Source organism: Talpa occidentalis, unplaced genomic scaffold, assembly GCF_014898055.3.
Source record: "Talpa occidentalis isolate TD23 unplaced genomic scaffold, MPIMG_talOcc4v2.1 talOcc4.5, whole genome shotgun sequence".
In the NCBI taxonomy this organism is placed as follows: domain Eukaryota; kingdom Metazoa; phylum Chordata; class Mammalia; order Eulipotyphla; family Talpidae; genus Talpa; species Talpa occidentalis.
The window spans coordinates 83,167,904-83,191,792 of NW_023604861.1; the positions used below are offsets into that span (position 1 = coordinate 83,167,904).

The 23,889-nt window shown below is 50.6% G+C and overlaps 1 protein-coding gene across 9 annotated transcripts in view; it reads left to right on the forward strand.

Annotated features, from left to right (window-relative positions):
• Nucleotides 1-23,638, forward strand: part of DYSF (dysferlin) — a 204,254-nt gene extending 180,616 nt beyond the window's left edge. For all 9 annotated transcript variants that reach the window (XM_037527596.2, XM_037527598.2, XM_037527600.2 and 6 more), the window contains 12 exons: nt 305-396; nt 3,182-3,352; nt 3,978-4,120; nt 5,522-5,661; nt 6,830-6,918; nt 7,155-7,250; nt 7,664-7,805; nt 11,977-12,076; nt 16,367-16,545; nt 18,192-18,301; nt 19,581-19,728; nt 23,383-23,638. In XM_037527596.2, coding sequence (XP_037383493.1) covers nt 305-396; nt 3,182-3,352; nt 3,978-4,120; nt 5,522-5,661; nt 6,830-6,918; nt 7,155-7,250; nt 7,664-7,805; nt 11,977-12,076; nt 16,367-16,545; nt 18,192-18,301; nt 19,581-19,728; nt 23,383-23,421 — 1,449 coding nt within the window. In that variant the 3' untranslated portion in view covers nt 23,422-23,638. The remainder of the gene's footprint in view (nt 1-304; nt 397-3,181; nt 3,353-3,977; nt 4,121-5,521; nt 5,662-6,829; nt 6,919-7,154; nt 7,251-7,663; nt 7,806-11,976; nt 12,077-16,366; nt 16,546-18,191; nt 18,302-19,580; nt 19,729-23,382) is intronic.
• The last annotated feature ends 251 nt before the right edge of the window (nt 23,639-23,889 follow it).

A 23,889-nucleotide genomic window follows, 5' to 3' on the forward strand; every position in this document is an offset into this window, starting at 1 on the left:
CTGCCACAGCGAGTCACATACATAAGACAACTGTTGTGTTTCTGAAAACACAGGTGTGATCCCAACGCCCATAACCCCAATGTGCCAGTGGATTGGGAGAATAGAGAGCTCACACACCCCTTTTCTATGGCTGGACTGTAGGTGCAAGCCCACGAAGGGCCTAGTGGTGTCATGTGTGGGGGCAGGACAGGCCCTGACTGGTCAGGTGGCAGGATGGCAACTCCTGCTGATGGCTGAGGACTCAAGAGGCCTCAAAGCTGTATCAGGAAAATGATTTCACTTAAGTGCTTGTCTCCTCCTCCAGTGTGATCCTTACATCAAGATCTCCATAGGGAAGAAATCGCTGAGTGATCAGGATAACTACATCCCCTGTACACTGGAACCTGTGTTTGGAAAGTAAGTTGGGAGCAGGACTGTGTCTCCCCAGTGGGGAAGATATGGCTGCCACTGGGAGGTCCCCAGCTCCTGGAGCTGAGCTTAGTCCCTAAATCTTGCATGCCTATAGGGGTTTAATCTCAGCTAGCTCCTCCTTAGGCACTAAAGGTTTGAGTCCTGGCAGAAGCTCCTAGTGGAACACAATCAAAGACCTGTAAGAGCAGCAATCTATAGTATAAGTCTGCTAATTTTTCTCTTTTTTTTTTAGATGAACTTTTTCTTTGGAATAATTTTTAGATTTTTAGAAAAATTACAAAAATAGCACAGCAAGTTCTTACTTACAGTTGTTGGTAAGTTCTTGGAAATTGTGACAAATATGTTGAATGAAACAACATATAACAAAAGCAGGTCTTGAATCAAGTTGTTCCTTCATCTTTGGCTGGGATTGATATTTTCTCATCAACATTATAACGAAATGACATTATTTGGGAACCTGCTATACGGTTTCCATTTACCTTGCACTCAATTTCCCTCACTGTTAACACATTCTATCATTGTGGTGTATTTGTCAAAACTAAGAAATTGATATTGGTGTCTTCCTTTTAACAAAACTTGGGACTTTGTTAGCAAGTTGTGTTTTGCCTTTGATGTCCATTTACCATCTCAGGATCTGGCATGAGAACCCTCATCTCAGGATCTAGAGTAAGATGCCTCATTTAGTAATCTTTCTCTTTCATTGTCCCGCATTTGTCTGTGATGGATAGATAGAGGAGAATGTGATCCAAGAGAGTAAAACGCTTTACTTGAAATCTAAGGATAAGAAAAGGAAGATTCCCCTGCCCTTGCTGGAAATAGCTCCAGGGCTCCTGACTTAATGTTTGCGTGTGAGCTTATTTCCACCAGAGAAAGACGACTCAGAGGGGGAGGTTGGTAGCTATTTCTCAAGCATTTGTAGAAGGCCTGCTGTGTTCTGATATTGTCAAGTGTCACGATGAATTCATAAGCAGGTTTCTATCAGGCTAGTTGAAGTCACAGCTCTGCATCGAGGAGCCAGTCACCTGGGGAGATGGTGTTTTTGAGGGGAGCAGTGCCGGTCAGTGGTGAGCCACAGCCACACTGGAGTTGGAGGAGAGGGCTGCAGGGAAGAGGAGGGGAGAAGAACCCTATTTGGCGAGCTCCAGTGATTGGCCTGGGGCCACCGCTAATGGAACAGGCAGTGAATGGCGAGGAGGGCTCAAAGCCCAGGGCAAGGTGGAGAGTGCAGAAACACCCTTCCCACTCCATTTCACCCTGTCTCCCCCAAATCACAGCCAGGCTGCTCAGCTTGGGGTTTCAAGCTTCCCTTACTTCAGAGCAGAAACTCTTTCTACAACCCACGTATGGAACAAGCAAACTCTGGGGATATAATCAAAGCACAACTTAGTTTTTGTCTGCCAGTTCCCCGTAAACATTTATTCTGTGGGGTTTCTGCCCTCATTCCCTGAGTGGAAACTATGACAGGCAGGCAGGGAATTTTTCTGCTCACCTTTAGCCAGTCCACTCTGTCTTAAGGCCTCGGTCTGAAGTCAGTAAGCAGATGCCCATCAGACGGCCCTGGGGGTCAACACCCCGTCTCCTGGCTGGATCCACTTAGAGTATAGAGTTGTGTTCAGCACATGGTGTGTGTGGAGGAAGGAGGGCGCTTGCTTCTTCTTGTTCCTGTTTTGTGTCCACATCCCCCCCACCCTCCGGGTTGTCACCAAGGTTCTGACTCACACAGGCCAGGACTGAGGGAGCCTGTGTTAGAGGTGAGGCCCCACCTCATGTGCTTGCTGCCCCTGCTGACCGGGCACCCTCTGGGTGGCACATGCTTAAAGCCAGTTTATTTTCTTGTGGAATCTTTCTGGAGAGGCCCTCAGAGCCTCCCCTGCATCTCCTGACAGGAGTGGCAGATGCTGTGTGCCTTTCGCTAGTGTCCCCACCCTTGCTGCTCAGATGGACCTCCTCATAGTCTCTTGCTGCTGGAGCCCCAGTTTCCAGGTAGCAGGATTCAGGGCCTTTGGGGGGCCTTTGGGTAGCCCTCTTTGCAGGAAGCATTTGTCTTCTGGTCCAGCAGATTTGAGTGCAGCACCTTCTGAATGTAGCCTCTCTCCCCGCTCCTGCTGCAGCTGCTGTCATGTCCTTGAGCTCATGCCAGGTGTCAGGCTTGTCCCCAGCTGCAGGAAAGTCATGGCAGGGGAGCGGGGACAATACCACCAATGTGATGCCCATGAAGGGGGTGGGTCTCAGAGTACAGTAGGAGCTCCCTCCTAAGAAGTGTCTTCAGAAATCCTTGCTTCATCTGACTCTGAACTAGGTGTGAAACCCTGAGTCCCAAAAGTGGGTCCCAGACCCTCTCCTTGGTAAATTCCAGAGCTCTGGTCCCTTGCTCTGGAGTTTCACATTTCTTGTCTCCTGCTATCCTGGTGAAAACTTCACTTGTAATTTACTGTTCCAAGTCATTTGTTCATTCTGTGATCCATCAGGCAGGCGCCTGCTATATGCACAGTCCAGATTGCTTGGGACAACATACACACACACACATACACACACACAAACACACACATACCAGTACCATCCCAGCAGATGCTGTGGGTGGCATGCTTTAAGAGCTACAGGGGAATGAGGAGGATGAACTGCAGGGCTACTCCAGGGAGGGGAGGAGGTAGCAAAGGATGACTTAGAAGCCCCTGTTCCTGCCCACCACCCCCTTCTGCTTTAAGTTCCTGCCCTGCCTGCTGACAGTGGGGAGCCAGCTCTGGCCTGACACCCCTCCCCTGCCCCGCAGGATGTTCGAGCTGACCTGCACTCTGCCTCTGGAGAAAGACCTGAAGATCACACTGTATGACTATGACCTCCTCTCCAAGGATGAAAAGATCGGGGAGACAGTCATCGACCTGGAGAACAGGCTGCTATCCAAGTTTGGGGCTCGCTGTGGACTCCCTCAGACCTACTGTGTGTAGGTGCACAGGGCCAGCTGCTTCTCTGACAATAGGCCCTCTAAAAAATGGGTGCTTCCTGTGTGTCAGCCCTGGATAGGCCTTGTCTCAGTCCTCTTGGGGTCTTGTCCCCCTCCACAGATGGGGAAACTGAGGCCCAGTGATCTTACAGCTTATAAATTGTGGGATTAGGATTTCAACCTCTTTGTCTGACTCTAAGAACCTGGTTCTTGTAATCTGATTGTCCTTAAGACTCTACTGAGAGAAGGAGGGAGAGAAGAAGGGAGACAGACAATGGGTCATAGGCCCAGAGGGACCTTTAGGGGATTTATGTTGCCCCTCAGTGAACACCTGAGTAGACTATCCCTATCTCCTCCTGCCAATTTGGGTCTTGTCTTGGTTTAATTCTCTAAATCTAGAAACTGGAAACTTTTAAGTCCCAATTCTATATGTATTTAAACAATATATACATGTCTCAGTTTCCCTACCGTCTCTAAAATGTAGCTCCCCAGTCATGATGAGTAATCACACCCTCGGTGAAAGCGAAGATAGGCAGTGTGTATATGTGGGTGTGCAGGTCACGGTGCACCTCTGGCCTGGGAAATATCCTGAACTGGCTCCAATTTGTCTTGTGTTGGGCCTCAGCTCTGGACCAAACCAGTGGAGAGACCAGCTCCGCCCCTCCCAACTCCTCCACCTCTTCTGTCAGCAGCACAGGATCAAGGCTCCCTCGTACCAGGCAGACCACGTAGTGTTTCAGGACAAAGAATACACCATTGAAGAAATAGGTGAGCTGCCATGTCAGCCCAAAACCATGGGGCTGGGGGCTCTCCCTCTCCCTCCTTCTCTCCTGTCAAAAGGGTCCAACTGGTCATATTCCATATCTTCAGTGTAGTCTCTCCAGCATAGCCAAGATGGGCTAAACTGGCACTTGGTACTTTGGGGACCAGTACTTACCTGTGATAATAGTGAAAATTAGAGTCAAGGTGGGGCAAGGGTCAGGGGTCAGTGTGGGGTCAGGGTCAAGGGTCAGATAGAGGCCAGGGTCAGAACTCTTTCTAAGGTCAGGTTGGTCCCTTCTGAAAGCAAGATGAAGGGTGCGTCTGAAGCCAGAGTGAGGGTCAAGTTGGCTTCTGGCATTAGGTATTAGATTTCGCTTAGAGTTTTGAGGTGCAGTTCGCCTCTGAGAAACAGTTTTCTACTTGAATTACGTTAACCTGTCAGCTTGACCATGATGGCAGCTTCCAGATCACCAGTGCCCAACCAGTACCACAGCTCCTGCACCTACAGCCTGTAAAGGGCAGGCAGACAGTAAACTCACTCTTGCCCCTGGAATGCCTGCTCTTTTCATGAGAATCCTACCCCGTGTCTGGGATGCCTGCATTGCCCACCCAGAGTGGCTCAGACTCCCCCACTTCCAACTCAGAGCAGCTCAGAATCCCCGGGGGTGTTAACAGCCCCAGCTGGCCCCTTGATTCCCTGGTTCCAGAGATGTTCAATGTCAGTTGGTGCTGAGGTTATAAAAGGGGAATGACAGGTTTGACGCCTCCCCCCATCCCAAATCCCCTCCTCCTCCTGTTTTTCTGATTCTCGCAGGTCATGGCTGAGCCAGGCCTCTCCATCAGGCCCTAAACCCACCCCATTCTCTTTCCTATAGAATGTGCATCTGTTTTAGGGGTGGTCTCATTTCCTCTGTTACTCTGTGAGCAGCTTTAGCACAGGGACCAGGGTTCATGGTCATAAATTTGTAGGGAACGAAAGCCAGAGAACTAGAGATGGTGAGGCCCAACATCTGCCTATTTTTGCAGATGAGGCCTAAGCCTTAGGGGCCAAGAGTGGTTAACAACCTGCCCAGTCACCCAGCCAGTTAGGAGCAGACTCAAACAGTGGTCCTCCTGCATTTCCAGGCTGTTTCCCTTGTGGCATTGTTAAAGTGGGCAGGCCAAGTCTGATGGGTAACTGTGTGTGGATGGAGCGGAGGGGTGGTGGAGGAGGGGGGAAGGGTGTGAGGTGTGGCACTGGGAGTTGGTGGGCAGCAAGATTTTCCCTACAGAAAGCAAGACATGAGGACCAGAAGTGTGCCTCAGCTAGGGGTGAGGGTGCTGGTCTAGGGGCTTCCTGAGACCCAGCCAGCCCTACCAGCTCTTGCTCACTCAGCCCTGGCAATTTTTGCCTTCTCTTTGGGACAGAGGCAGGCAGGATCTTGAACCCGCACCTGGGCCCTGTGGAGGAGCGTCTGGCCTTGCATGTCCTCCAGCAGCAGGGCCTGGTCCCCGAGCATGTGGAGTCCCGGCCTCTCTACAGCCCCCTGCAGCCAGACATTGAGCAGGTAGGAGTGCTGACCCCCAGCTAGCCCCAAGGACAGCATGGACAGCCCCAAGGTACTCTCTGGGAGCTGGCATTTGGTCAATCCCTCTTTGACAGTGTTTCTCCACTATCTGAGGGGTCACCGCTTTCAGGGGAACTTTTAGGGCTGACCTCCACTCCCAGGTTCCCTGCATGCCTTAGGGTCTGGGAAAGGAGCTCTGGCACCTTCTGATCCCTACCTAGGTCAGATCTCTGACTTTCTGTGAGTCATTCTGAAGCCTCACTATTTCAGCCTGGCCTCAGGATGCCCTCCTATCATGTGGCCAGTGGTGTTCCAGATGGCCAGCCCTGTGCTGGGCTGCAGTGGGGTGTTCAGAGCAGGGTGGCCAGCACTCTATGACAGAGTAACAGCAGCCACAGAGAGCAGTCATCAGGAGGGGTGAGGACATCCTCCCACATGAAGAGTAGCAGACCCAAGGGGCCTTTCTGGAGAGGCTGAACTCAGGGCTGGGTTTTGAAGGAGGAGGAAGAAAGAGAAGGTTAGAGGTAGAAAGAGGCCGGGGTAGCTGTAAGGATGCTTTTGTGGGACGTTGCCTCTGTTGTTGGGAATTGAGCCCCTCTTCCCCTTGGTGCTGTGGCCACCAGCTTCCCACACAGCACAGCAGGTGTTGGGATTTTAGTTAGCTCTTGCCTTCTTTAGCTCTGAGAGCCTACGGCAGTGACTTGAGTCCATGCCCCTTCTTCTGTAAGGTGGGAACAGAAATAACAGCTGGCTTACAGAGAGGGAGGGAGCCGAGGGGTGCAGGTAGAGTGATTTCCTATTGCAGAAAGCCTCTGAGCCCCCCATGACTAAAGTATGCTCTCTGACCCTCTGTAGCTTCACATGTGCCGTTCCCTCAACCCGAAATGCCTTACTCCCCTTTTCCATCTGGCGAACACAGATTTGGCTCAAGCATCATGTATCTGAGAAACCTGTCCTAATCCTTGATCCCTGGGCATGGACCCAAGTCAGCAGCCTGTGGGCCAGTGGGGGGTCCTGTCGGGCACCTCCCTTACAGGGCAGTGGGCCCCTCCGAGGAGGGTCTGGGTTTTGTCTGTCCCATGCCTTAAGTGTCTGGCACAGAGCAGGTGGCTGGTGAATGCTGGCTGAGTAAGAAGGCTGGTGAGAGAACAGGGTTTTGTTTCCCCAGGGGAAGCTGCAGATGTGGATTGACCTGTTTCCAAAGGCCTTGGGGCGGCCTGGACCTCCCTTCAACATCACTCCACGAAGAGCCAGAAGGTGACTAGGCCCAGCCACTGGCTTGGAACTGAGTTGTGGGTGGGGCCAGAAGGTCATTCTTGGGCCAGGCTTTGGGCGACTTGGGCCACAAGGTTCTGCTCTCATGTCGGCTGGCCAAGTGTCTGGCCAGGCAAGCATTGGAGACTTCTTGGGTGATCGGGCTTCCTGGCATCTCAGGGTGGAGCACCACCCTTTGGTGGGAAATCCATGTGGACCTGAGTCATTCTTCTCCGCAGGTTTTTCCTGCGTTGTATTGTTTGGAACACCAAGGATGTGATCCTGGATGACCTCAGCATCACGGGGGAGAAGATGAGTGACATTTATGTGAAAGGGTAGGGGACTTCCTCCTTCCCACCTGCCCCAGCTCTACGGCATTGCCCCTTTTTCCTCTGGGTGGGGCCCTATTGAGAAAGTGGGGTGGGGGGAATCCGGTGTAGGAAGAGGGAAATGGAAAAGGGAAGAGGGTCTTTCCAACAGTCTCCATCTTTGGGGAGTTGTTACCTGGCCAGATTTCTTCTTCCATGTAATCTTTGGGTTAAACTTACAAGATGTCCCTCAGGAGAGATTAGAATGTTTTTAAATTCATGGCACATTGGGCACATTGTGGAGATTTCTTGGGAAATATTTTGGGTTTATCTTTACCAAGTTCATTTTATCTTCTTAATTCCTCATTTACCTAAGTTGAAGATACATAGCATGGTGGAAACCTTAGTTAGAAATAACTTTCTAAAATGTGTATGTCTAGTTGGATGGTTGGCTTTGAAGAACACAAACAAAAGACAGACGTGCATTATCGGTCCCTGGGAGGTGAAGGCAACTTTAACTGGAGGTTCATTTTCCCTTTTGACTACCTGCCAGCTGAGCAAGTCTGTACCATAGCCAAGAAGGTGAGTGTCATTCCCGTCCCCAAGGGTGCTAGTGTCAGGGCTTTCTAATGTCAGCGGGACCACACACCAGTGACCACCCTGTCATCACTATGCCTTCATGGCTGCCCCACCCTTGTTGGACTGACCACTGCCATCCCCCCATGACAGCTACAGCCATTATCTCATCACTGCCACTGTGATCACCACCATTTCCCCATCACTGGAAATGTCACTACCACTATTGTCTCCATCACTGTCAATGTCGCCACCTCCATTGCTCTGTCATTTCCAGTAACACTACCACCATTGTCCTCTCACTGCCAAATTTATCACCACCATCGTCCCATTAGTGCTCAAACTGCCACCACCATCTCCACCTCCACCCCCAGTTCTCCCACTTCCACCTTCATTTCCCCCTCACCATCACACCCCATGATGCCAGTGCCACAACCATCATCTATAACTGAGGCCAAATCCTGAAATTATTGCCTTTCTCCCTACCTGACACAAACCAAACAGCAGGAGAGGCCATGGGGTCAGAAGAAGAAGAACACTTGCAGGCAAACCCAGCATGGCCATCAGAAGGGCAGTGGGGCAGACCCCATAGGAGAACTTCCCAAGAGGACCAACCTGGCCTGTGGATTTGGCATTGTAGGACTGGGTGTTGCCAAGCAAAGTTTCTACTGCTACCTCCTTACCACATTTCTGTGTCTGGCACCTGTGGTCACTGTCCAAGCTGAATAGTTGCTGGAGCGACTCTGTTCTTCCAGGCCAAAAACCCCTCCTCTTTCCCCAGGCTGAAGGCACCTGGTGAGGCCTGCTGCATCATCCCGGGGAGTGGTGGATTCAGGAGCCTCAGTGCTCTCTGATTCAGCATTTCCGAGTTTAGGTCTCCTCTGGCCCATATATGCTTCACTCCTGACATAGGCAATACCCGAGGGCAGTGGCTCCTTCCTGGTTGCACCACACCTGTCCTTAGGGAGCGGCCTAGAGCTCCCTAAGGGGAAGGGTGCTGCAGGCAGCGAGGGCCTCGTGGCCAGGCTAACTGGAGGTAGGAGGAGCCTCTGTTGGAAGTGCTGGCTGCCAGTGTCCCAGCCTAGTGCTCTCCCAGCCAAAAACCTCGCTGAGGTTTAGTTTCTTCAGGTGATATTTTTTTCCAGAGGTGGTACAAGGCTTCAAGTTGCAAAACTTCTAAGACTCCTTTCCCTTAAAGAAGGGAAATATATATAATATACTTCCACCTCCCAGGCCTTCTTAATTCTCTTCATTGCATCCTTGCTCATGACCCCTACCCAGCCCAGCACACAGCATCCTCTACACTGTAGGGAAACCAGAATGTCCCACTGAGCATTCTGTAAATAGCAAACAAAGAAAATACAGGGGGGCAATGTTAAATGAATTCTTTTACCCAGGGGTTGCTGCATAGTCCTATAGAAAGCAGAATTCAGCAACAGTCCTGAGTTCTGTGAGCCAAGGAAAGACTAGACTGTTTGTAGGCTGAATCTTGTTTGCCTCTGCTCAGTGTGTCTGTCCGTCACTAGATGTTTCCATGGCAAAACAAATGCTGCATTTGATGGGGAGAGTTCCAGTTGAAACAGCCATCATCACTCTTCTGTATGGACACAGGGAGAGTGGGACTGGAAATTGGGTGGGGCGCCAAGGCATCCACGTGCTGTCCCCGGTGCTCACCAAGCCCTGCAAGACCTGGCGGGGGAAGCTGAGGCTGAGAGGTGTGAACGGGCCTGCCCAAATGCGAGGCAGGATGCCCTTCACTGTTAAAGGTGGAGCTACAGCCAAGATACAGGCGAGGAGTTGTACTACCCAGAGGCTTCTGGTTTTTTCTACAGTGTGGAAGGAGAGATAACCTCTGGCACTGTGACAGGGATTTGAGACAAGCGACAAAAGCTGGTAGTTGCTGTTATGCTGAGCAAGGGCGAGAATACGCTAATTGGTGGCACAGAGAGACCTATTGGGGTCACTGATTAAGAATTTGATGTGGTCCAGTGCTGGCAAAGATTCTCTGCGCTATCAGTCCCCTCAGGGAAGAAGGGAAGAGTGATCTGAAACATGGTGGCGCTGCCCACAGGGAAGGAAGGGAACCCAGGAGTCCAGGGGTCCAGGAGAGACACTTAGGAGTGGGGAGGCTGAGGGAGCCTCAGAGCGGAAATTCCACCTGTGTGTTGCCAGGTTCCTGGAGAGGGTGGGTGGAGGCTGGTTGGTGGAAATCAGAAGGGAGGTTGAGACACAGAGCCAGGTGGTGCTGAAATCAGTCAGGAGCATGAGGGAGGAACTCGCTTGACACAGCAGAGTCAGTGGGTCCCTTTGTGGGAACAGGGAGGCAGGCGGAGCCGTGCCCCTGGAGGCAGGCAGAGCGGTGCCCTCTGTAGGCACCAATGAACCATCTGGACGAAAGGACTGAGTCAGGAGTGGGTTAGGATGGGGGCAGTGCACAGCCTCTGGGCTCCCCTAGTCCTGCTGCAGAGCCAGCCCTCTGCTGAGGGGTTCAGGGCCTCTGGCAGGCAAGCCCTCAAGGGACCCCATTAACCAGACGAGACTGTCGTAAAGTACAAGGTCTCCTTTCATCCAGCTGCTTTGAACCACCGCTGGTTGCCCCGACTGGCTCCCCACCTGGAACCCAGCACACCCACTGGGGCCTGCCTGCGCGTCAGGCACCCACCCTGCAAATAAACAGCTAGTAAAAGGGCCCAGATCGGGAGCGTAATGAGCACCGGGGACCTGGGGGGCCATTCCCCAGGCTGGAGCCCCAGCCCAGCTGCTCCCACCAGGGGCCGTTTGAACCTCTGGCTCATTACTGAGCCCATAAACTGGGGCCAGAGGCATGGAGGATGCTGGCGGCCTGTGCAGGCAGGTCTGTGGAGCTGGCCATAAAAACCCTGCCAAGGAGGGAGGCACCTGCAAGAGGGCAGGGGCCCAGAAAAGGGGAAGGCCTCAGATGGGCTTGGGGGCCCAGAGGCAGCTGGGGACCTGAGCCCCTTCTCCAGCCCAGGCAGCAGTCCAGACTGAGGTCTTTGTAAGGTGACTGTTCCTCACGGGGCATTACTGTGGTCTTGGTTGGGGCCTGCGTGACCTGGATTGGCCACAGTGCAGTTGGAGCCCTGGCTGTGTAGCAAGGATGTGTGTACAGAATCCTCCAGGCCAGACAAGCCCTGTGTGGTCAGCACTGTTCCCCAACTCTCCATGGAGTTTGCCCTCTCTACCCCACTGAGACTCGGGGGCCTGCAGTGGCCTGAAACTCAGGACCTGGAGCCTACTACCTGCAGGAGTGTCAGAATGTTTCCTGTCCTTGCCACCCACTCAGGGAAACTTCAGTGAGAGGACAGAGAAGAGGCATGAGCCCAAAAACCCTGGTGGCTGTCCCTTGGGTTGAGTGGGGCTGCATCCTGGGGTGGATCCAGGCCTCTGCATGCCCAGCCCCCACTCCTCAGCTGCTCCAAGACACCTCTCTAGGATGCAGCCCAAGAGGAAGCTATTTCACACTGATTGGTCTGAGGTGTGGAGAGCTGGGGATGATGAACTTTCCAGCTCTGGAGACTTTTGATTAACTGTGGGGAAAGTTCTTGGGGGTGAAGGTGCAGTGAGGTCACTGTCTCTGAGTGCCAGCTCCTTATAGCAGTGTGCTGGGGGGATCCTTCTGCAGGAAGCCAGGGTGGGGTGGGAGGCCCAGGGCCCCAGCCAGTGCCCCCTATTCCTGAGATCACACCAGCTGAGCAGGAGTTAGAGGCAGGAGCAGGACTCTGGAAAGTGAAGGTTTGGATTTCACACCAAGCCTGCGACTTCCTATCTGTGTCACTTGGACACCTTCCTTGCTGGTAGGATAGTATCTCCTTCATGGGTTGTTGGAAGGCTGAGTTCGTAGTGGTGAAGGGCTAGTGCATGAAATGTATAATATGATATTATCATCAGCAGTCAGGCCTTGGGTAAGCCTCTATTTTCATCATCTGTAAAATGGGAATGAGAACCTTGCCTCATAGAATTGGGAGGATGGAAGGAGCCGTCTTATGTGAGGGGAACCTGCATATCCTCTGCCCCTCGGCCCGTAGCATCTTCCTGCCAGGACCTGGCTTTCCACCACCTTTGGGCCCCCCACTCCACTGCCTCCTCTAGGCAGCCTCCAACTGGGAGGGACCATGGCCCCTCTCTCACTTGCCTCCTGCTTCCTCCTTTGGGTCAGGATGCGTTCTGGAGACTGGATAAGACTGAGAGCAAAATCCCGGCTCGAGTGGTATTCCAGATCTGGGACAACGACAAGTTCTCCTTTGATGATTTTTTGGGTGAGCACCATTTTGGGTCAGCATCATTCTGCACCTGGGGGAGCTACCCCAGAATCCCCACTGTGTGTGTGTGTGTGTGTGTGTGTGTGTGTGTGTGTGTACCTCTCTGGGGAAGCCTGTGAGAGGTGTGTCCTACTTCCCGCCCTCAGGCAGTAGGGTCCCTGGGCCTGTGACACAGTAGTGCCTCTGTGACCAGAAGGACCAGCGGGTGGGCCCTTCGGCAGCGGTGGTATTGAACATAGCTCGTGGGCCATGTTGGAGGTTAGGGCTCAGAGAGGTAAGGAAGAGCGGGAAGCCCAGGTGGAAGCAGGCACACATCTGTCGCTGGCTGCCCCTGGCTGGCTTGACAGACTGCCCCTCAGCCCCGGGTGCAGACTGAATCCAGGGGTCTCAGTCATGCTTCACCTCCATGCTGGAGTGACCGGTGGCTAACGCACATGCCGATCCAGGTCCCCCAATCCCAGACAGGCTTCTGGTGGGGAGAAGTGTGCCGAAACCCAGGGAGCAGGAACTGCTGGGGTGAAGGATATGACAGAGAGTTCTCTTGCAGGGTTTAGGTGTGGAGGGAGAGACACTCTTTTTTTGTTTACAGACTTAAAATAAACTTTAAAAGCACACTTATTATGTGATTCCATTTACATGAAATGTCCACAACAGGCAAATCCATAGAGACAGAATGTGGGCTCATCATGGGGAAGAGGGAGGGGGCAGTAGCGGGTGACTGCTAATGTTTCTTTGGGGATGATAGAAATGTTCTGGAATTGGATGGTGGGGGTGTTTGCACAATTTTGTAAATGTGCTAAAAGTTGCTGAGTTGTGCTTGTTTTAAGATGGTAAAAATGGTGCATTTTATGTTATCTGAAACTTAATTAAAAAAAAAAAGGAACTTGTAAGAAAGGCAGCCAGAAGTCAGGAGTCCAGTTCCCTATTCTGGCCTGCAGCTGGGGAGCAGGGTGGTCTTGGGTGAGTCACTAGAGTCCGCCTTGGGTGGCCCTAACTGCAGAAAGGTGAGTTGGTGTTAGCTGAGCCCTGGGGCCCCTGTCTGAGAACAGCTCCTGCAGGGGTGGGGAGGAGCCTGCTCTGCTCTCCTTCTCCTTACCCCTGCCACACCAGCCTGGCCACCTGAGCTCAGAGGAGCCCAAACCACCCCAGTACTTCATCATAACAGATCCAGGGTGTCAAATTCATGATACCAAAGAGGACTTTCATCATTTTACTTTTTATTCTGGAATACATAATTCCTGCACCGACTTTGGAAAATGTAGATTTCTATTTGATTATCATCTCACTATTCAGAGATAACCTCCACTAATATTTTGGCATGTATTATTTCATATGTAAATTAACAATGTTATCTATTTTCTTTATCTGTATATATTGAAATGGATTGGTATTATACATACTATTTCATATCCCGATTTAAAAAAAAACTTAATGTTTAAAGAATATCCCTTCTGTCGCTGTTGTTTATATGCATACAGCTGCAGCATCCTTAATTCCTGCATAAAGTTCCATCATGCACATGGGTCTTAGCCTAAGTCATCCTCTCTGGGAGGAGACACAGGTCACCTCCAGTTTTCCAATGCTCTTTTTTTTTTTTGACCCTTTGTACATCTTTCCTGATCTAAGACATATTTTTAGAGTTTTTGTGCATTTTAGTGGTTTTTAAAACATTTAACTCAATTGCCCTCTAGAAAGATCTGACATTTTTAAGGTCCCAAGGTTATACAAGGGCACTATTTTTAAGCTCCCAGTTATACAAGGGCACTATTTACCTTAAACTTTTGCTACTGGTACTATCTTTAAAAAAAAAATTCCAGCACAATACCTCTTTTCTATTTTTATTTTAATTTCTTCATGACTTGCAAGGTAGAGTGTTAAAATGTATTTATTATTCATATTATTGATGGGATTTTTTTTCATGGTTTTGGGATGGTGTGGGATGTGAGAGGAATCACCAGAGACAGAGTGGGGAGCAGAACAGGCAGATGCAGTGAAATACACTCCTGAGGGGAGCAGCGGGCAAGTCAGGAGAGGTCTGATGTACCACTTGGGTTGCTCCCTGGCAGGGGATCAAACCGGTGCTGCAGTGGCTGTGCATAGCGTCATAGGTTGCATCTTAACCCCTTGCACCACCAGGGAGGCCCGATTTTCAAGCTTTTTAGGTAGTAAGGCTATATTACAAATAACTTCTCTCTTTTTTAGTTGCTTTTTAATTTTTTTATGGAGTCTTTCTTTGTTTACAAACTTAAACTTTTTGGCATCTGTCTATTAACCTTTCCTTCATGGGGTGAGGCTTTAGAAAATTAATTTTAAAAATAAAGGAAATCTGCATTTTTACTGAATGAGGAAATATGTTCAAATTAAAGTTTAATAGGTTCATCATTTGTCTTAAAAATGAAACTATTGAAACTACTGCTTTTTTTACTCCATGAGATTTTTTTGACTCCTTCATATTTATTTTCAAGTTATATATTGTACTTTTTGGAATATTTATCACTTTTGTTTTAAAAGTGATAGTTAAAATCTAGAATCTTGCCATTCAGAGATAGTCCTGTGTTTCTTCATAGTTTTTTATGTAGATGCGTCATATTGGGGTAATTGTGTGTGTGTGTGTGTGTGTGTGTGTGTGTGTCTCCTTATTTTTTTCTCATTGTATTGAAACCAAAGGGGATGGGAAATATGCATTCATCTATACTTGAAAGGTGGAGAGGTGTGGGTGGAGGAATAGGTTGATGAATGCTGATACAGAGGTGCACAGATGCTAGAAAAATGATATGTGCTCAACAAATGGTAGTTCTAGAAGGATGTGTGTAGTTAGATCAAAGCAGATAGGTGGGTAGAAGGATAAATGGAAAGAAAGAAAATTAGAAAAATAGTTCCAAATTGTTACTTGCAGTAACGAGCATTCTATGCTTAAAAAAAATCTAATGTCCTTTGCATGGTATTCAAGAATTTCTTTAATTTGATCTCAGAAAACATTTTTTAGATTTATCGCTTTCACTTAATCCCTTTAGTAACTCTGCCCCAGTCCCATCAACTTCATCATGTTGTTGTGATTGGATTAAGTGAAACCACATAAAATTGTTTTTATAGGTCAAAGGCTATTGAATACCAGACTAGCATTTTTGTATGGTCTGACCTAATGGATGGAGTTATACAGGGAAATAACGGGTAAATAGATGAAACAGTATAAAGATGGTTGCTTGGATAACGAGGTGGGCTGATGAAAAAATTGGTGGAAGAACCACAATGAGATAATACTTCATACCTACTAGGAAGGCTACAAAAATATACCCAAAGTGGAAAATTGCAAGTGTTGGAGAGGATGTGGAGAAACTGGAACCTTCATACATTAGTGGTGTGAATGTAAAGTGATGCAGCTACTGTGGAAAACATTCTGGCAGTTCTTCAAAAGGCTAAACATAGAATCATCATAGGACCCAGCAATTCTCCTCTTCAGCATATACACTGAAGAATTGAAGACTGGACTACGGCACTTGTGTGACACTGTCCAGGCAGTGTTATTAACAACAGTCAAGACAATCCAAGTGTCTGTCCACAGATGATGGATAAACAAAATGTGGCATATCCATACTATGGAATATTATTAAGCCTTAAAAAGAAGTTAAATAATGACTTGAAAACAGTTTGCTAAGTGAAATAAACAGACACCAAATGACAAATATTGTATGATTCCACTTACATGAAATATCTGGAATAGGTAAATTCATGGAGACAGAAATTACATTAGAGGTTACTGGGGGCTGAGAGAAGGGAGAATGGGGAGTTAGTGCTTAATGGGTATAGAGTTTCTGCTTGGGGGATGAACATGTTTTGGAACTAGGTAGCGGTGATGGCTGTTTTGAGTGAAATTAATGCCACTGAATTGTATACTTGCAAATGGTTACAATGACAGATTTTATGTTGTAAATATTTTTTTCACAATAAAAATAATTCAAAAAATCGATGAATGAATGTCTGTGGACAAAGGGGGAATGAATGGATTTGTATACAGAGAGGTGAGTTGTTGAGCAGGTGTGATGTCCTGTAAAGAGTGATTCAATAAAGGTACATTAATGGGCATGAGGATGTGTGAGTGGGTGGATGAGCAGTTGCACAGATGGGATGAGAGGGAGTGACTGGAGAGATGGAGAGTATATGGGGTTTACCCATGGATAGAAGATGGGGAGGTGACAGTGGGTTTTCCTTTCACCTGCCCAGCCCCGGGGTGGCCCTAGCTTGCAGTGATTGAGAAACCCTCAGTCAAAGCCCCCCTCTCTGCCACAGGCTCCTTGCCCCTGGATCTCAACCACATGCCCAAGCCGGTCAAGACGGCCGAGAAGTGTTCCTTGGATCAGTTGGATGACACTTTCCACCCAGAGCGGTTTGTGTCCCTTTTTGAACAGAAAACAGTGAAGGGCTGGTGGCCCTGTGTGGCAGAAGAGGGTGAGAAGAAGACACTGGCGGTAAGTCTGCTGCCTCTAGCTGCTGGAGTGTGGGAGTGGCACTCCCATGGACTCACTAGGCACATGCCTGTTACGCTCCCTCTCCACCCTCCACTTTTTTTAAAATTTTTTTTAAGATTTATTTATTTATGTGTACAAGAACTGGGGTACAGGCCAGAAGTGAGGGGGGTCAGAGGATTCACCAGAGACAGAGTGGGGAACAGATCAAGCAGATTGACTGAAATACACTGCTGAGAGGAGCAGCGGGCGAGACAGGAGAGGTCTGCTGCGCCATGTGGGTTGCTCTCTGGCTAGCTGGGGATTGAACTTGTGCGGCAGTGGCTTCCAGTAGCTTCATAGTGCTGCATCTTAACCCCTTGCGCCACCAGGGAGGCCCCCACCCCTTACTTTCCTAGGCACCGTCTCTCTTCCCTTCAGCTGCCAGCCTTCCACTCCTTGAAACTCACACCCCTAGCAAACCTATTTACATCAAAAGATACCCTTATCTCCAGCGCCTCTATGGGTACTCTGCACTTCTGTTGTCACAGGGACCCATGTCCTGGGCTCCTTTCTGACCTGGGCCTCTTCTGGGGGGCTCAGCTTCAAGGGATGACCCTTGTACCAGTCTCCTTGCCCAGAGGTCTACTTAATGGTGCGAATGGGGACTGTGGGGAATCCACTTTCCTCTGGAGGGGAAGAGAATCCCTGACAGTTTACTTAGAAATGGCCTGCAGCCAACTAACCTCTAGAGTAGCCTTTGAAATAAAATGTCCTGGTTGTGTAAGGAATTATAACAATGATTAAGGTGTGCTATCACGTTAAAAGGAAGAGGGAAAGAGCATGCACAGATAATATGCAAAAGGTGTACAAATCATTAAACATTAAAAAAAGCTTTTTCCACTTAAGAGTGAAATAATGCACTATTTTAAAATGTGAAAACATTCTTTTTTGCTTGTTAAATCAGAATACAAAAATTGAAATTCTCCTTGCTGGTGAGGATGCAGGACAGGCCCTCTCATTTACTTCTGCTGGGAGCCCTAGTGGTTTTACACTTGAGGAAGCAATTTGTTGGGTAGTACGTAGGGGGAGATTCAACAATGTGTATGTCCTTGGACTCTCTCATGCCACTAAAATATGCCCTAAAATTAACCAGTTAAAATTAATAATTTAGGTTATAGGGTGTTTGTTGCAGCATTATTTAAAATATCAAAGAGTTGGAAACACCCAGAAAAACCAAAATAAGTAGTTTACTAAATAAATTATGGTCAACCACCCCACAGAATGTCTTGCAGATACTAAAAGCAAACCTTACACACTATATAACTAAGTGAAATTCCTAAGTGAATATTCCTAAGTGAAAAAAGCAAGCTATGGAACAAAAATTCACAGTGTGGTATTTCATATATTTACAGAGAAAAACAGGTCAGATACATACATAGGGACATTAACAGGACTTGTCTCTAGTGGAAGCATGGCTGCCTTTCTCCTTTCTGCACACCTGTCTGTAGTTTCTAAATGTTCTGCGAGGAGCAGGTACTGCTTTTGTAATCAGATCAACTATATATCTTTTCAAAAAAGATAATTAAGTGGCCCTGGCCTGGCCTGGCCCCCTTTCAAGCATGAGGCAGAGCCTTTGTGTCCCTGACAGTTTCCCTCTGTCCCTGCAGGGCAAGCTGGAGATGACCTTGGAGATCGTGGCGGAGAGTGAGCATGAGGAAAGGCCCGCTGGCCAGGGTCGGGATGAACCCAATATGAACCCCAAGCTTGAGGACCCCAGGTTAGTGTCACCTCTGACCCTTGATGCCTGCAGAGGAGGGCCTGGGGGTATAGCCACAGTCTGAGAGATACTCCGCTTCATAGATATGCAGAGGCCTCAAGACCCACGTAATTCACAGACAGATGTGACATGTCCAAGGTCACATGGTCTTAGGGAGCAGACGACTGGCATATTCTTGGGAACACCGGCTCATTCCAGGGCTCTCCTCCTCAGTTAATTCCAGAAGCAATCACCATTGGGCAGCTGTGAGCTGCATGCCAAGCGTCCCCTCGTATGGCATGTATATGTTGTGTGGTGGAATGTTCCCTGCCGGCTAATTGGTACTGTCCCCATTTTGCAGACAAGGAAATAATCTCAGCAAAGCTAAGTGAGGTCATTCCATTAAGAAAGAGGTGAAACTGTAATCCTCATTCCGGTCTGGTTGGCCCTGGAGTCTGACCAAGATCTTCCCCTAACCGAGCTGCCTTCTGTGGTTCTACTGTGGTGTCAACATGCCTTTAAACCGTCTTCATTATCCTAACTAGGAAATAGGGCAGTCCCTGCCTGTCCTCCTTCACACACCACTAAGGGGTATAGATGAATCCAGAGGAGACTGAAGCCTTGAAGGCAGTTACTGGGGACCGGATGTGTGTGCTGCTTCCTCCCCACAGCCATGTCCGTGGAAGCCAGACTCAGTGCAGGCAGTGCTTTGTCACGGTGCTGTCCACAGCACCATGGTGGCAGGGAGGTGAGAGGCCTTCCCATCCAAGGATGTTGGGAAAGAGCAGAGACCAGGGCACAGACCCAGCAGCTGCAAAAGATGTGAAACAGTCGTTATAGAGACACCAAATGCTGCAAGCTCTTTGGGTTTCCAGGCTGACTGGGGAAAGGTTTTGAGGTTCTTGACTTTCTGGGTTTACCTCCTGTTATCCTTCCCGGTCCATGCACCAGCTTAGGCAAGTGGTGAGTCTTATCTGGGGCTGAGTGGGCCACAGCTCTCTTAATATGGGCTCCTCGAGGCTCTACCTGGCTCCCAAATCTCTAGTCGGTGATGAAGTCCTGGGTCAGGAAGAAGAGGACGGCAGGAAAGTGTCCTGGACTGGAGTGGCATGTTTAGGGCTTGGCAGCATAGGGGGCACAAACACTGTAGCAAAGACTGGGAGGAGAAGGGAATAAATTTTGGGGGTAGGGGCTGGGGCCTTGGGGGGGCGACAGTGGAGGGCCAGGGATTCGGCAGCAAGGCTTGGGCAAAGAAGCCTTGTAAGGGGTACCCTGCTGACCAATGGGGTCTTCCTTTCAGGCGCCCTGACACCTCCTTCCTCTGGTTCACCTCCCCGTACAAGACTATGAAGTTTATCCTATGGCGGCGGTTCCGGTGCACCATCATCCTCTTCCTCATCCTCTTCATCCTGCTGCTGTTCCTAGGCATCTTCGTCTATGCCTTCCCGGTGAGCAGGCCTGAGGGGGCAGGCACAGATCCAGTCTTGAGGGAGCCCCTGGTCTAAGAGGGAGACATAGCCTGTACTCTTGGGAAGTTCTCAGTCCAGTGGGGGAAACTGAGTTCTTGCTCTTGATGTGAGATATAGCTGTCCTCAGCCAGCCCTTGGAATATGTAGTCAGAAGGCCAGGCTCCTTGGACAGAGATGGCAAGGGTAGCAGGGGAATCTCCTTGAAGGAGGATTTCTCTTGGGTCTGGAAAGGAAGGAAGGTGTGGGTGGCAGAGCAGAGGGGAAGGTCTGTCTGTTGGTGAGGGTGGAACCTACTAAGACCCCCAGGAAGGGACGACCTAGGGCCGAGAGGGTCTCAGTGTCCCCCTGAGGACTTGATGGAGCGTGTCCTGCCTCCTGCAGCGGGGCGGGCATGGGGGAAGGTATAGGTGAGCGGGATAGGGGGGTTAGGGGGTGGGGAAGCTGGCCCAGGAGTCTCTTACTTGGCAGGGGCTACTCCGGAGGTCCCTTTCACCTGACAAAAAGCCAGCTGATAACTGGCAAAGGGCTGCCAGGGCCACATTTTGAGGGTGTGGACCCTCACTTGCAACTCCCCTCACCCCCGCCTCATTAGGGCCCCTCCCAAGGGAGGAGGACCAAAAGATCTTCCTTGTCTGTGCTTCTCAGTTCTCATAGCTCATTAGGGGAATCCTGGGGATGCTCCAGTTCCCCATGTTCCTGAAGCTTCAGACCTTGAAGGGACCGAAGGGTTCCCAGGCTGGTACCTGATTTTTAATGTGAATTAAAATTTAAATTAAAATTTTAATATGAAAATTTCAAATGAACACCAAAGTAGAGAGAATGGTAAAATCAACTCCAGGTCACACCTACTGGCAAAGAAATAGACACCAGAGAGGGGAAGGGACAGGTTCAGGGCTACATGACACCCTGCACACAACTCCCAGGCTGGGGCCACTGTGGCCTCAGTCCCAGTCAGCACCAGGCCACCTGTCAGAGGCACTGTGCCTGCAGCCTGGGAGTTCCTGGCCTGTGAGCGCTTTGCTTTGTGCATCCTCCAGGAGGAAAAGGGGGACAGGATGGAGAGCCCCCTCGCCCTGTGGCTGGCCAGATGATATTAGCAGAGAGAGCCAGTTACAACCACATGCCACCCCCTCTGGTCCTTGGTTTCATGAACTGTGGGGTACAGCAGAGAAAGGGGTCTGGCCTGGACATGCAAGCCCCAGGCACCCTCTGTGACACATGAAGCAAAGGAGGCCCTGGAGCCAGGGTGGTGATGCTGGGCTGCAGGCCAGGCCCTGGAAACCCTTGGAGCCCACGGCTGCCTGGAGTGCCCTGCTGACCGTGTGCTGAGGCTCCGCAGAGGTCACGGCCTATTGGCAAAATGTGGCTGCTGTCTAGGGGTGGATCCAGATTGTTGAGATCTGAAATTTGGACAATTGGGGGGCCCTCTTGAAGCAAAGGAAGACGAAATTACAAATACAAGATTATATCCGGGACATTGGAAGGGCGGTTACTGTGTGGGGCCTGGAGATAAAGCTGCTCCCAGTGGTGACTTGGGATCTGAGCTCTGGCCCAGGACTTCCCCTCAGTGTTTTCCCCGTTGGGCAGGCCCAAGTTGCCCATCGGAGTCGGGAAGGTATGATTTCCCTAGCCTGGTCTGCCCTCAGGCTTGCCTTCTCTCATTTGAGTGTACCTAGCTGCCATTTAGCTCAGGAGGAGACTTGAAGCATGAGGTGAGGGTGTACTGTGAGGATGTGGGAGAGGCTTGTGAGCTGGTGCTGCTGGGGAGCTCGGTCTACTGGGGAACATGGGAAACCTAGGGTACATTGAGATGCTCCATCACGAGGTTCAGGGTAGGTTTAGGCAAAGGAGGGCCGGTGCACACCCTTGCTCCTCAAGGAGGTAGAGCAGCAGCACCAGTACCCGTGAGCTGTCTAGAAAAGCAGAGTCCTGCGCTGGCCCCAGGTTGCTGAGGAGAATCGGCATTTGGGCACATTAAGGTTTAAGAACTGGTTTGCCGGCTGGAAGTCTGCCCTTGGAGTCAGGAAATGTTGGCCGGGTTCCTGCTCTGTCTGGGACTCACTGTGTGATCTTGGTGAGGCCTTCCTATCTGCGTGAGTGGGGGCTGGACAAGGTTAACTCTGACCTACTGTGACTGTGCTGAGGAGATCTCTTTCCCTTCTCTGGGGAAATATCTCTCTTGGTTGCACATCAAATCAAGCCTCCTCCCGGGGAGCCCAGGGAAGGAAGGAAGCAAGTTGAAAGTGATGTCACCACTGCCCCTTTCTCTGCCTAGTCCCTGTCCCTGCTGGCTAGGTGCTGCCCTGCCAGGCAGGTGGGCCACAGACTGGGCCTGCAGGAGCTGGAAAGGAGGCCCCGCTGTCTAGCTGGAAGGTGGAGGGGAGCTCTTCATTCACTTTCAGACTGCGAGCTTCCAGTGTCCCGGGGTAGCTCAGCCCAGGCCCCATGTGCGGGAGCAGAGGAGCCCTTGGGCCAGTAGCCCCAGTCAGAGCACGGCCCCTGCTTTCTGGGCCCCAGCCATGGCATTGCACTCCTTGAGTTCTCTTGGAAATTGTCCTTTGAAAATACCAACTTTGCCCTCCTCTCTCAGTGTTGGCTTGTGGGGGTCAGGTCCTTGGTGAGGGGTATCAGAATAGCGGGGCTGTCTGTGCCTGAGGTGAGGCTGCAGAATGTTTTGCTACAAGATGGGCAGTTCCTGCTTCCCTCCAGCCAAGTCCCAGACCTGGTTAACCTCACCTGACTTTTAGGCCTTGGGGACAGAAAGCCTAAAGAGAAACCTCTTCCCAGGTGTGGCAGAAGGGGGACCCAGGGCCAGGGCTCTCCCCTCCAGTTGGCCTAACCTCCCACCCTCTTGGAAATTCCCCTGGGAGGGGGACAGAGAGGAAAGACTGTTTGATTCCTCTCAGCTCCCCCCAAAGCCAGCCGGGAGCAAGGCCAGCGTGGGGAGGCAGCAGGCGATCTGGCGGGGAAGGAGCGGCCGGCTTTGTTTCCAGAGTTGGCTTTCCCCGGCAGGCGCTGGGGAACATACTGTCCCAATTAGGAGTCCTGTGTTGTGTTGTATGTGTTTTCATGGTTTGGGGGGTGGTGGTGAGTGGGGAGAGGAGATTCCTGTCAGTCCTGAAGCAGCCAGGGCTTAATCAGAGGTGACCCGCTGGCTTGCGTCCTGGGTCATCCCTGTACCTCCCCTCCCCCACCTTCTCCCTGCTCCATGTACAGGAGCATGGTGGCCAGTGAGCCCCAAGTTCCAGGTGGTGGTGTGTGGGAGGGGGCTTGGGGGGCAATGGTGATTGTGCCTTCAGACCACCTGTCTGATGGAAGAGGTTGGGTAGGTCTGCCGCTCACCAGGCCCCAGGTCCTGAGTCTTGGCAGCAGGTCTGAACGTGGGATGAGCCTCCATCGATAAGGGAGAAGACAGCAATTCAGGCAGCTGCAGCCCCAAGCAGGAGGTGCCTGTGGGGTTTCAGCAGGGTGCGAATTTGACTGATGAGAGAGCACTGGGAGGGGAGAAGGTTCTGCTGAATGTGCATGGGGGTAAGGAGGGCAAGGAGCCAGCAGGTGTCTGAAAAGATGAGTCTTCTTTCCCAGCTTCTCCTCCCAGCAGCTGTCACACCTGTCCCTCCTCCTGCCTTCCAGAACTATGCTGCCATGAAGCTGGTGAAGCCTTTCAGCTGAGGAAGCTCAACGCAGGCTGCCTCTTCTGCCCTGCTCCACTGAGCTCCTCCAGACTCCAGCCTGACTGTCCTGCCAGGGTAGGCAGAGAGACAGATGGACATACTCTAAGAGTTGGTAACATTGAGCCTGGGATCACCCTGCTTTCATCATTTCTTCCTGCCCCCAACCCAATCCTTTTTGGATCAGCCCATATATATTTCAGTATAAAACAGTTGGAACCACGAGGTGGTGTTGGTACGTGTCTCTGTAGTGTCTGAGTGGGGTGTAACTGGTTGGGGGGAGGCTGTGTCCAGGGGCCTGTGTATTACTTCTGGGTCAGTGTTCTGAGTTCTGGGGTGGGGTTGGGGGAGGGTGGGCCTAGAGACCTGCCTAAAGATCAAGCACATTCTGCTTCTCCAGGATTTTCCCTTCCCCCCTGTGCCTCTGGTTTCTTTGGCCACACCTGGGAAGAGGTTCCTCTTTATACAT